This window comes from Mycteria americana, chromosome 9 (genome assembly GCF_035582795.1).
Source record: "Mycteria americana isolate JAX WOST 10 ecotype Jacksonville Zoo and Gardens chromosome 9, USCA_MyAme_1.0, whole genome shotgun sequence".
Taxonomy (NCBI): Eukaryota; Metazoa; Chordata; class Aves; order Ciconiiformes; family Ciconiidae; genus Mycteria; species Mycteria americana.
In genome coordinates this window covers 6,084,575-6,097,343 of record NC_134373.1, presented here as the reverse complement: position 1 = coordinate 6,097,343, position 12,769 = coordinate 6,084,575, and the positions used below count along the sequence as shown (strand labels likewise).

The 12,769-nt window shown below is 44.0% G+C and overlaps 1 protein-coding gene across 1 annotated transcript in view; it reads left to right on the top strand.

The window, feature by feature from the left end:
• Nucleotides 1–11,418, top strand: part of MAP2 (microtubule associated protein 2) — a 75,147-nt gene extending 63,729 nt beyond the window's left edge. The window contains exons 11-13 of the mRNA XM_075511225.1: nucleotides 9,800–9,881; nucleotides 10,397–10,509; nucleotides 11,203–11,418. Of these exons, the coding sequence (XP_075367340.1) occupies nucleotides 9,800–9,881; nucleotides 10,397–10,509; nucleotides 11,203–11,418 (411 nt within the window). The remainder of the gene's footprint in view (nucleotides 1–9,799; nucleotides 9,882–10,396; nucleotides 10,510–11,202) is intronic.
• Nucleotides 11,419–12,769: the final 1,351 nt, after the last annotated feature.

Here is a 12,769-nt window from a genome sequence, read left to right as displayed (position 1 = left end):
AAGGCAGTTAGCAGCAGTGCACAGATTTCTGCCAGTCGGATGGGGTGTGTTCGATCTGTCTAGCTGGAGTTGAAGGTATCATTTTCTGGAGGATTCAGTATCTTTCCACCGACTACAGTAGCAGCTTAAGCAACCAGTTCCAACTCTTACCTGGCTAATGTTAGAGGAGACAAATCCCATCCATGACGTACCATACGTTGTTGGTCTCTTGTTAATAGCAAGGGGAGAAGCTGTATTTTTTTCTAGAGTAGATTGAAATTACCAAGACATAAATTCCTGTGAAAGTCTGAGTCATCCCCGCAGCAAGTTCAGCAGAGGAGGTATTTTCAGCTGAGCTCTAACTTGTCTAGATCTTGGCAATAAAATGGGGAAGGTTGTTCTTTTGGGAAAAATGTTCAGGCAATACATAATCTGCATCAGGGCTGTTTAGTCATATAATAGTGTTCTGTTTTGCACGGAAAGGTGAGAAAAAGAGTTTATTTTGCTAGATGGGAAAGGGCAGGAAAGGAAAGGATAAAAACCTTAGTTCTTATCTTGGAAATTTGGATTTGAACAATAAAAAGGGACGCTAAGGGACATACCTGCTGAGCTTTGGGAAAGCCAGCTTGCATGAAAAGATAAACACAAGATATTTTTTTGAACTTAAACTGAACAACCTAATTTTCTCCATTATGCTGGAGTAAAGAAAATCTAGACATAGTGACTCAAAACTCTTCTCTTCTTAAAAGATAAGGAAACTGATTTGAAAACTGATACTTGATGCTCAACACTTGATATTTGAAGCTATTAGTACTCTTTCCATGAGTAGGGACTGTTGCCTCTAAAATTTAAGTATCAAATTCTAGTTTAGCAAAATCTGTTTGGTTGGTTTTTTGTTTAAGGGAGTACTAAAACAAGGATCCTGTGTTTTAGCTGAATTAATTGAGCTCCTAGGATCTTTTCTATTTGGTGTGTGTGAATTCCTTCAATTTCTTTTACTATTCTTTTGATCAGCTCCCCAGATTTAGTGAGGAGTATGATTACAGAATACATGTTACAGTTCATCTGACGTGGATCTTGCACTTCCTTGAGCTGTCTGTTAAATTCAGCTGTTGTCTCTTGACTATAAACTGTTTGGCATGGAAAGTGGCCATTTCGCTTTGTATTTCCCAGGCAATTATCACAGAATCACAGAATCGTATAGGTTGGAAAAGACCTTTAAGATCATCGAGTCCAACCGTAAACCTACCTCTGCCAAAACCACCACTACACCATGTCCCTAAGCACCTCATCCAAACGTCCTTTAAATACCTCCAGGGATGGCGACTCAACCACTTCCCTGGGCAGCCTGTTCCAATGCTTGATAACCCTCTCGGTGAAGAAAAATTTCCTAATATCCAATCTAAACCGCCCCTGGCGCAACTTGAGGCCATTTCCTCTTGTCCTATCACTTGTTACCTGGGAGAAGAGACCGACCCCCACCTCTCTACAACCTCCTTTCAGGTAGTTGAAGAGAGCAATAAGGTCTCCCCTCAGCCTCCTTTTCTCCAGGCTAAACAGTCCCAGCTCCCTCAGCCGCTCCTCATAAGACTTCTGCTCCAGACCCTTCCCCAGCTTCGTTGCCCTTTTACATTATGCAAAACCTCTCAGTGTTTCTCTGTAGGCCTTTCTCCCTTTATTGATAGGGACATGCCTAGTTCAGTGTGGCCACCTTATTAATTAGATGAATACAGTGATTTGCAAATAGGTAGAAAAAAGCTTGTAAATCAGCCATCGTTGTCGTATGCAAGTATTAAAGACAAGGCTGATTGCAAGACATCTATTTTACTGATACTTCCCATTGAAAGTACCTATTTTCAGTTGTTTGTAATTGTTTCACAGTTTAACTGCTCAGGCTGAAATATTACATGCTCAGTGTCTGCCTCAGTACATTTTTAAAAGTCAGAAATGAACCTCTCTTGTTCACCCTTTGCTAAGAGCAAGATGAGGATGGTACATTATTTTTCCTATCTGTCCTGGTTTCAGCTGGGATGGAGTTAATTTTCTTCGTAGCGGCTGGTATGGGGCTATGTTTTGGATTTGTGCTGAAGACAGTGTTGATAATACAGAGATGTTTTAGTTGCTGCTGTACTAGTCAAGGACTTTTCAGCTTCCCGTGCTCTGCCAGGTGCAGAAGAAGCTGGGAGGGGACACAGCCAGGATAGTTGATCCAAACTGACCAAAGGGCTATTCCATACCACATGACGTCATGCTCAGTATATAAAGCTGGGGAAGAAGAAGGAAGGGGGGACATTGGAGTGATGGCGTTTGTCTTCCCAAGTAACCGTTACGCGTGATGGAGCCCTGCTTTCCTGGAGATGGCTGAACACCTGCCTGACCATGGGAAGTAGTGAATTAATTCCTTGTTTTGCTTTGCTTGTGTGCGCGGCTTTTGCTTTACCTATTAAACTGTTTTTATCTCAACCCTCGAGTTTTCTTACTTTCGCTCTTCCGATTCTCTCCCCCATCCCACCGAGGGGGAGTGAGTGAGCGGCTGCGTGGTGCTTAGTTGCCGGCTGGGGCTAAACCACGACAGTCCTTTTTGGCGCCCAACGTGGGGCACGAGGCGCCCAACGTGGGGCTATGTCCAGTGCAGCCTTTTATTTTGAATCTCACTAGCTTGTAGGCTGGCAGCTTCACTAGTGTGTATATCCAGTAATTTCAGGCGTGCAAAGGCTAAACGTGATCGCAAGCTCTGTTTGTAGATGTGGAAAGTCTGAGGCGCAGTCTTTCTCTTCAAGGGCTTTGCTAGGCCAAATGAATACCCTTCCCCTTCCCTTTCCTCTACCTGTAGCCTCTGCCAGGAGTGTGAAGACTGTAGTATCATCTGTCCTTGGCAGCATATAGATTTGGAAGCACTTAGAACTGCCTCTTGATTCTAATCAGGTTTTAACCTTAACCTTGCTTCCTATGCAAGACCAATTCTTGTCTCGCTCAATCCCTGTGTTAATCAGGAGACCAAACACTGAAATAATGTCTAGTTCCGGGGATGTAGCTGTGTCAGTCACTCTGATGCTGTGGTAAGTACAAAGAACCTGCCCTCTTTGATAAGTTGTTAGGAGTCTGGGAGCTTTTCCCAATATCACAGCCCCACAGCGTGTTCAAATGGCAAGTGGAGCCAAGCTAGAGTATTTTAAAATGCTTTAGGCAGTGTTTGTGGTAGAGCTTCTCAGAGGCCATAATTGCAAAGCAGGGATAATATAAATCATCAGCTTCTTGGAAAATATATTCAGAGCCTGTAATTTTATCAGCATCACAATTTTTGTTCTTTGAGTATCTTTGTTTTGGTGTCTACCAGGGTAGTAAACCACAGGAGGGAAGCTGTTTATGGATTCTCCGCCCAGATGCTGATAAGTTAGGGGCTTTCCCTCTTGTGAAAAGCAGCTGAACTGAATGATTCTGGGCAGCAATGGAACATAATTCTTTCTCTTTCATAAGCACTTTTCAATCACTGATCTTGTCTTTAGCAGTGAGGCACAACTGAACTACATTCTCTCTTGCATTTCTCTGCCTTCCCCTCAGTGTTTCTACAAATTTTTGCTCATCTTGAACACAGTGGTGCGGTATTGACAGAGGAGAGTCTGCTCCAGGTCCCCAGACTGGAGACTGTTGTACATGGAGACTTTGAAATCCAAATTCACTTTCTGTGAACTATAGGGAGGCATATATCTAACTGGGAGATTCACAGGTATTGCCAGCCTGTCACGTCTCCTCATGTTAGCCAGCGTAACCCAAAACATCCCCTCTGATCTAGTGCAGTTGTTGCCCTCGGACCGCAGCCCCTTCGTGTTTAGATTGCTGGTCGGGCCACTATGTGTAGGAAGGGAGTTAGAGTTTACCCTGCTGAGTGCAGATCAATATATGCCTCATCTAAATGAACTCTGAGAAAAATACCTTCAACACTTGGTTTCCTAGCAGGCTACCCATAAATGCCCTGCATCTCTTGATGCTTTGACAGACAGCATTCAAACAGCACAGAAGGTATTGGAGCACAGTGTCTGATTCCTGCTGGGGACTACCTAGAAGTAGTGTGAGTCAGTGAGGCTGTACTGTGTCTATGTCGGCACACAGTCTGCCCTGGACTTCACTTCTGGACTACTGCTGAGGAGTCATCAGAGGACAGAGTGGGGGTAAGGTCTTTAAGACTTCCAGGGCTTCAGACAGAAGCCATTTTTATCCTTGGGCAGTGCGGTTTTGTGGGATAAACCCAGCATTGTCTGTGAGGCTTAATTTTTCCACTGTGGTTTAACTTCACGTGGATATGACAAACGCTGAGGAACCTCAGCTTGGTCCTGATCAAAATACCAACTTCCAGGCCCTGTCCAGCATACCTGGGCAAACCAGCATCCGATCGGAAGCGAATGTACACATTTCAGACTGGCAGGTCAGCGCGAAGGTTATGAGGGAGCCTGTCAGGACATTATCTTGTTGGGATGTTGAGTGAGGATGAATAGAAAGCAGTCCTGTTTCTGCCACAGACTAAAATGTTCCCTTTCCTGAATGAGAGCATGAGGAGGCTTGGTCTTTCATTTAATGTGCAGCACAACTGAAGTGCATATATGTACATCCCTACCACACCTCCACCCCCACACAAGATGTACATACACATTCAGGAACACAGAGACCTTCCTGGTGAGTCATGGTGTTCATGCTGTCTCTATCGCAGGCAGCTGCATCATCTAATTCCTTTCATCGAGTGCCATCATAAAACTTTACCATTTTCTTGTCGTAGCTCTGTTCCCTTGGGAGGCAGTTCCAGAGCCTCCCTGCTCTGATAGTTACAAATTTCCCTCTAGATTCCAGCTTCAAATAATTCACAGTCAGTTTACATTCTTTGTTTGCAAGCCAAAGTTCCTCTATTGCCTAAATAGTTCCTGTCCCTCTCTGGTACTCTCCCTCTGATGTTTACAGTCTGATTTCTCAAAGGAAACAAAGCTCCTGCAGTCATGCTGTCTGGCTGGCAGTCTCAGCCTTCCTCAACTCATTTGTAACTTGTTGGCCCATTTCAACCAGTGCTGGCAAGGGAGCAGTGGTTAGAAACACAGGTGGTCCCTCCAAGTTGGGTGATAGTTGTTGGCCGGATATGAAGCAGAGACTCAGCAAAACAGTCACTGGGGGAAAGGCAGTGATAACTCAGCCCCTTCTCCACAATCAGAGACAACAAACAGCTGGCCAGTTGTGTATTGGCTTCTATTTGCCCAGTCTAGCAGACCTGGGAGAAAGCTTGGGAGATATTGCTGGCAAGAGGGGATAGGGCGTGCTGAAGAATATAGGATGGAGGGATTAAGCAGTTTAAAGCCTTAATCTATAGGAAACAAGGCTCCATTAGTTTGTGGAACACTTAGTTATAGAGGCCAGTCATGATTTAAATATGTGCGGAGGTATTGATACATTCCAGGAAAGGGAAAAACAGATCATCAGGGAAAATGTGGATTAATGCAGTTCCTCCCTGTGCCAGATGACCAGCAGAACATATCCACATCACTCAGCTCACTTCAGCCCTCAGCATAGGACATAAATGATACATAGGTCTCCTGCTGGCCCCTCTACACAGTGGTACATTTCACCCAGTGAGACAGAGAGAATAATTGAGATGATTGGTCCTTTACATATCTGCTAGCCAGGTCCATGGGCCATGAGACTCATAAACTGTCAGACTTCCGGGTGCAAATCAACCTTTAGGCACTTGATCAAAGGCACCCTCTCAACTTATCACCTTGCTTTGGCTCCATTTTTAAGCTACAGGCCCCCAGTCCACAGCGCTGAGGTTTTGTCGTGACCCCTAAGTCAGCATTTTCAGAGCAAATGTATCCCTGTGGCCATTGCTAAGAGGTGCTGCTGATCCATTGCTGAGAGAGATGTGCTCAGAAAGTGCTAGGAAGGCTTTCTGTTTTGCCCAGTTGTGTCTGGCCTGAAGCTCTCTGGGACCCAGATCTGACTGCACATCTGACGTGTGTTTCTGTAACTGATGTGACACCTGTCTTGTATAGTACTGGGGTACATTTTTAAACAAATAGTATATTGAGAGAAAGCACAAGCATAAAACTCTAAAGGCATTTGCTTTCATGTTTCAGTGTACATTGGTTTACTTGGACAGATTAAGCAGATAGGAGAGAAAAAGACAGAAGTCGGTTTGCCTACCTAAGTCGATGCTCTTCTGAAGGTGACCTACCAGTTGTGGAGTTTTCTGGTGCTGTCATCACCCTTATTGCTGAGCATGCCATCACCACCGATCTTTGCCTGTTAAAGTGAGAGAACACTTAACATCCTAATAGTTTGACTGATGTAGTGGTTACATTACATGAGGGGACCCATGAAACAGCTTGCTGTGAAGAAATTCTTCACATTAGCTGCAAAGTGTGGCCTTCTGAAAATTTCTTTTTGGATGTTACTGGGCTTAAGTCGAGAGTGCACCCCAGGTGCTCAGTGCCAGAGGATTCAACTCATTATCTAAAATGTGACATCCCCACTGCAGGAGCCAAGAGCTGCAAAATCTGATATCCCTGTAAGGGGGAAAATAGTCTTTTTCTAGTTTGGAGAGGTGAGGCACAGAGGGAGTGATTTGCCTCAGATTTATCAGGGAGCCTGGAACACTTTGAGGACCTGAAGCCAGGAAGCAGAAACTGCACAGGGTTCTTCTTCCTCCCATTGACCACCTCAACTGGTTTGCAGCTGCTTTGTGTTCCTGGAGTGGTGAGAAGCCGCAGTAAGGTACCCCGGTGTATCTGTCCCTCTCTCTTATCTCAGTATCAGTTAGTCACTGTAGGTTTACCTATAACAGCAGCCAACAGGACTGTGCTAAGTAATATGTCAGTGAAGGCTCTAGAAGCACCATTTAGCAAAATTAATAGATAATGCACAAAATTCTGTGGCTTTTTGTAAATTCATATTGTATGAATAACATAGAGATAAATAAAATCCAACATAACATTTGAATAAAGACTTCATATTTAACCCAGAGAAACTCTTTGAGTAAGTAAAAGCTCCTGGTGCAAAGCAGGCAGGTGCAGCCTTGGCCAGAAATGCCTTCTCACACACCTGAAAAACCTAACACTAATGAGCACAATCCCCTGCCCTTGCTCAGGTGTGGAAGTGGTGTCACTTAGGTGTGTGCCCTGCACCCAGCTGTCCCTGCCTACTGGTAACTGCCATCCAGCAGCACATCATTCCCTGGGAGGATAATCATTGGTGGCACCTGAGTTTTGCCAGGTGGAGGAACTGCTTTGACATGGAGGTCAAGATGGGGGTCAAGCATGGGACAGCTTGGCCTTCCCTTCCACCTCCAGGCACTGTCATATGCCTGCAGTGCAGCTGTGGCTAAGGTAACAGAGAAAAATGTGGGCTCCTGGCATCTGTAAGGGAGGCTGGTACCATCAAGGGAAAGTTGGGTACTTGTTCTGCCAGAAACAAAGAGGACAGGGGAGAAGCACTGTGCTGCTAGCACCTGGCAGTTGTTGTAACCAACTTCATGGCCAGCGCCAGAAATCAAGAAGTGATTGCAGCTGTAGGTTTCCAGATGCTGCTGTTTTCTGCATTGCCCTTTAGTAAATGACAGTAAAAAGAGAGGGCAGTAGAGAGCTCTGACTTCAGTTCTATTAATTTTGTCAGTCCCCTTTCACAGGACACTCTGAGGTCTGTTGTATGAATGTAGCTGCTGTTATGGCTGTATGGCAGAAGGAGGGGCAAAGTACCTCAGGATTTCAACCCGTGCCTGAGCTGGCTGGATCTGGGATTTCTGCATCAAAGGCTGGAGTGCTGAGCTGTGGGAAGGAGGGTTTCCATCTTCTCCTTGTGGCCAGTTCAGCAGAAACACTGGCCATCACTCAAGAGAGCCTAGGACAGGCTGTCCAAGGACTATGTCCAGTCCAGGCAAGCACGGAGTTCTTTGAGCTTTTCAAGGAGAAGCCACCTCTCGTATCTCCCAGTATAAAAACTTTCCCCTTTGTATTTCACCACCACTTTGTGAAGTAGAAAAAGGAGCAGCATAGTCCATTTACATATGCTGTGTTAACATACTAAGCATAGAGATTGGCATGGTTTACTTTCTCACATTTCAATACAAGCGTCAGAAGAAGGAGTGACAGCAGGAGGAAAAATTACCCTGGCTCCCTTGTCCTGCACCGAGGTGGAGTGTGTGTATGGTATATAGTAAGTTACCTCCGATTCCTTTTAGGTTAGGATTTTAAACAAGAAGATCGATTTTAGCGATATTCAGTCCCGGTGTGGTTCCAGAGATAACATCAAACATTCTGCAGGGGGAGGAAATGTAAGTAGTACAGACACCCTGTGAACAGGCATCTGCACTGTGGTGACCCACCTTGCACAGCCAGACCCCTCTGTCTCCCTTCCTCTGAGCACTACTTTCCTTCTCGCTACTGTTTCACATGTAAGTCTTGGTCTGGTAATTGTGTGAGCCCTGTGTATGCAGTGGTGGCCTCCAGATCTTTCTCCAGAGAGCACAACACATTTCCAGAACTTGGATGGGAAAAGGAAATGAGAAAAGAAGGGTTATCTCTAAACACCCAAGGCTGCTGACAGTAAAAGTTCAGTGTGAGCCAAAATGGTTCAGTGCCTTTCATGGGAGTGGCCCAGGAAAGTAATTTCCAGAAAGAGAGTCCAGCCTCACAGTTGGGCATCCTCCAGTGCGTCAGTCCTTCCTCAGATAACCTGGGAGGAAGAAGAAGAAAAATAAAACATAAAGACAAAGAAAGCTCAAAGAGAGGGTGTGATCAGCCAGCATGCTGAGTGCTAATGCTAATGCCTCAGTATAACAAACTGAGGTTGCTGAGGGTTTGACCAGACACCCTTTAGTTCTAGCAGTCATGCTGGAATAGCTTAAGGTGGCTGTGACCCCTCTGATGGAAATGATTGGATGGAAGAGCTGATGGTGTGGTCATGTCTGATCCAAACAGATTCACTACAGCCACCAGTGCCGGCTTAAGTCATTGCTGGCGATGTGAGCAAGCCAGTGGCACTGCAGTCATCCTGTAGCTCCTGTCTGGCCTGGAGGGGCTGCAACTTCCTAAGACCTGCTAACACAGTCACTATGATTGTGGGCTGCATCTGGGAGCTAGTTGGCAGCGCAGCAGGGCAGGAGTGTCACTCTGTGGCTGTTTCTGAGCTGGGATCAGCACGGTCATGGCAACGCAGCCAGCAGCAGGGCACAGAGCAGCAGGAGGAGGGAGGGTGCCTGTGCTGCTGCCTGGCTGAGTAGAGCGATGCCACTGCTATCTGGTGAGCACCACTGAGCCGACTGGCTGAACACCAGCTCAGGTACAGCTGCACAAGTCACATTTGTAGATTCCTCAGGCTCTCCATAGTGGATTGAGCTGAAATCCATACCATATTTAGATGCAGAAAAATATGAAACAGATGGTAGAGAAAAAAAACAGTCACCAAAATATTCCTAGTTGCCAGGATGCACAGTCAAGAGCAGAAGCAAATGGGATGGGTCCTGGTGCATGCAGGGCTTTGGAGCATCCACCCTGAGAGGAGGCTCAGAAACATTTTAGAAAGAACCCACAAGCTGATCTGCTTTGTCCTCCTCTTCGTTTTGCTAATAGTAAAGCTTAACCCAGCTCTGTCATTTCCCTAGGTGGGAAGGAAGCTTGCTGTATTAATCCAGGTGTTTCCTCCTTTGTGGCATGGTCTGTTTTCTATTAACCATCTCTCCTTTTCCAGTGGTTTGTAGAGGCTTGGGCTCTTCCTCTGCAGGGCTTGGCTTTTTATTTATTTTATTCTTTTCATTCCTGTAATTTGTGTGTGTGTGTGCTTTTGACAGGTACAAATTGTAACCAAGAAGATCGACTTGAGTCATGTGACTTCCAAGTGTGGCTCGCTCAAGAATATCCACCACAAGCCAGGTATTGTAGGAATTTCTGGGATGTGGGACAAAGCAAAGACCTAATCCTGTTATGTGAAGGAGAAATCATGCATGATACCATTCTCTTTTACAGTCCAAGAGAAAGTAAATACACTTTGGTAATAAAAATAATATTCTTAACTGCTTAACTAAATATATAAAGACATAAAGGTATGGGACCACCTAGTTTAGAGAGTTGATAAAAAAAATGCAGGATGCTGCTGTGGCATAATGTCAGTTTGATAAGATACTGAAATGCAGACTGAAGTCAGCAAAATACTTCAGCATGTGCTTAAATCCCATGAAAATCAGTAGGGCTGCAGCACATGCTTACAGTTTGAATATGTGTTGAAGATTTTATATTTTACTGAACATGCAGCGTTGTACTCTGTGCTTCTCTAAAACCATTAGATCTCAACTAAAAAGGAAGTAACGTGAGTGCACCCATGTGCATCAGGTCAGACTTTCTCCTGAGCCATTCCAGCCTCTTAATCTGTATTTCCTTTTTCTGTGTAGGAGGTGGGCGTGTGAAAATTGAGAGCGTAAAACTGGATTTCAAAGAAAAAGCTCAGGCTAAAGTTGGTTCACTGGAAAATGCCCACCACGTACCTGGCGGTGGTAACGTCAAGGTAAGGGGACAGCCGTCAGAGAAAAGGCTACCACTGTGCCCCTGGCCCAGTGAAATTATTAGAGCTGTGAATTCAGTGATGGCTCTGAATTGAGTAGGAAATGTCTGTTTGTTCTCCTTCGAGCACACTCACGTGCCATTTGCTCCCTTTGGAATTTGGAATGACCAATCTCACATCCACATCTAAGCTGAGAGTGAATCTCAAAATGAAACGTCCTGTAGTTTGTGCACTGGCTTTCCCCCTAAAGATAAACCTTGTTTGGGACTGTTGTACAGCATAGGTATGATCTAATAAGCTTGTAGTGTGGGTATCCCAGAGGATCAGGACTGCTTTGTGAAACAGGAAGAAGACATCTTGAAAGTAAGATCACTCCACAAACATTTGAAAAAACAGATTTCAGAAACAAATCACAATGCCCATAAAATGTCTATTAAATTCACACAGCTAGGAACAATGGTACTGCTCATTAAGGCATCCATCAGAGACAGAAATATTAAGAGAATGTAACACAGTAAGCCAATGTATATTAAACAAGGTGAAAAAATCTTCCGTTTCAATTATTCTAAGGAGTGAAGACGCTTCAATCCTTGTAAGAGTTCTTAAAAGTAAACAAAATGAGACCCAAATGATGATCTATAAGGAGATAATTTGGTGCATATATAATGCCTTAAATTCTTTGCTTTCCTGGAGCAGATTGACAGCCAGAAGCTAAACTTCAGAGAGCATGCTAAAGCCCGTGTCGATCACGGGGCTGAGATCATCACGCAGTCACCAGGCAGGTCCAGCGTGGCTTCGCCACGCAGACTCAGCAACGTCTCGTCCTCTGGAAGCATCAACCTGCTTGAATCGCCCCAGCTTGCTACCCTCGCTGAAGATGTCACAGCAGCCCTCGCTAAGCAGGGCTTATGAATTTGCTCATTTCGCGTTGTATGAAGTAATAATATTTAGGCATGAGCTCTTGGCAGGAATGGGCTCAGAGCAGGTGTTACATTCATTCTTTACCATGTCTAAAACTAAGTCATATCCCAAGACTTGTAGTTACCATACAGTTAAAAAAACAGAAAAAAAATAATTAAATAGATGCAGAAATTGGCCTGATCTCCATTTCCAACAGGAAGACACTGGCTTTATATGGGTATACAACTGCAGTATGTTACATTGGACAATTATTGTTGCTCTGCTCTGTCTTGCATGGAGTACCGTACTATGATAAAATGCATTTTTACCTTTCATGTGCCTGAAGGCCATCCACCTCTTTCTGAAGAGCCTTGTTAATATCCCAAGTTGCTCATTTCACTGTTCTGTTGATAGATGGGGAAATAAAAAAAGGAAAAGTTGCCCATTGTAAGTTATTACAGGTTAAATTAACAGTCTGCTTACCAGAAGGAAGGGCATATAGAGAAATTCAAGTTTAAAAAAATGTGTTATTTTGTATAAATGAGTAGAACAAAAGTTGAATTAAGTTATTAACATTTTTTTGGACCTGGTTAATTATGTCAGTGTATAGCTGAAAAGCCAATAAATTATTTAACTAATAACTAAAACAGTAGTTGAAAACATTTGAACCATGCTTGGGGAAGTGACGTAAAAAAGCTGTTGAAAGCAAGCACTTCCACCCCGATGGACTTCTGTCTGATTAGAAAGTTGGTTAAGCGGCTAGATTTGTGTACGCACCACCGGTTTCACATCCTTTCCATCTGTTTGATACAGTATTATAGATATATATATTTCTCTGTGGCCATTTGTGATACGCCCTCCTCATATACTTGAATATTCTACTTCTTTATTCACAGTATCTGTGTCTCTTGCACCCTTTGGTGTTGCAATTTTAGGTATGTAAAAGTAGATGTTAGCAGGGTTTTTTTTCCCTATTCGTAAGAATACATTTAAAAAAGACGAAAATTTAGCATGAAGTTGCTTTCTGTAACAACTAAAAGCCGTGACCCTGTTTTAGTGCCAGATGCAAGTCTCTTCTGTGATGCTAGAAAAAGGATTCCTTCCCTCCTCCCTTCCCTCCCTTTCTTCACAAAGGTATGATTTTTGTGGGGTCCAGACGTTTGTAAAAGGGTCTCCAAAGATGGCTGAGTTTGGATTCTGGATTTTTAAAAAATCCACAATAGTTTGGTTCTGGCTTTTTTCCTTTCTTTTTCTTTTTCTTTTTTTTAAAACTCCTGTAGTAACAGTGAATGTTAGATTTATTTATTTTTTTCTTTTGCTAAAGTTGAAACACAGAAAAAAGTATTAAGATGTTGTTTCCACT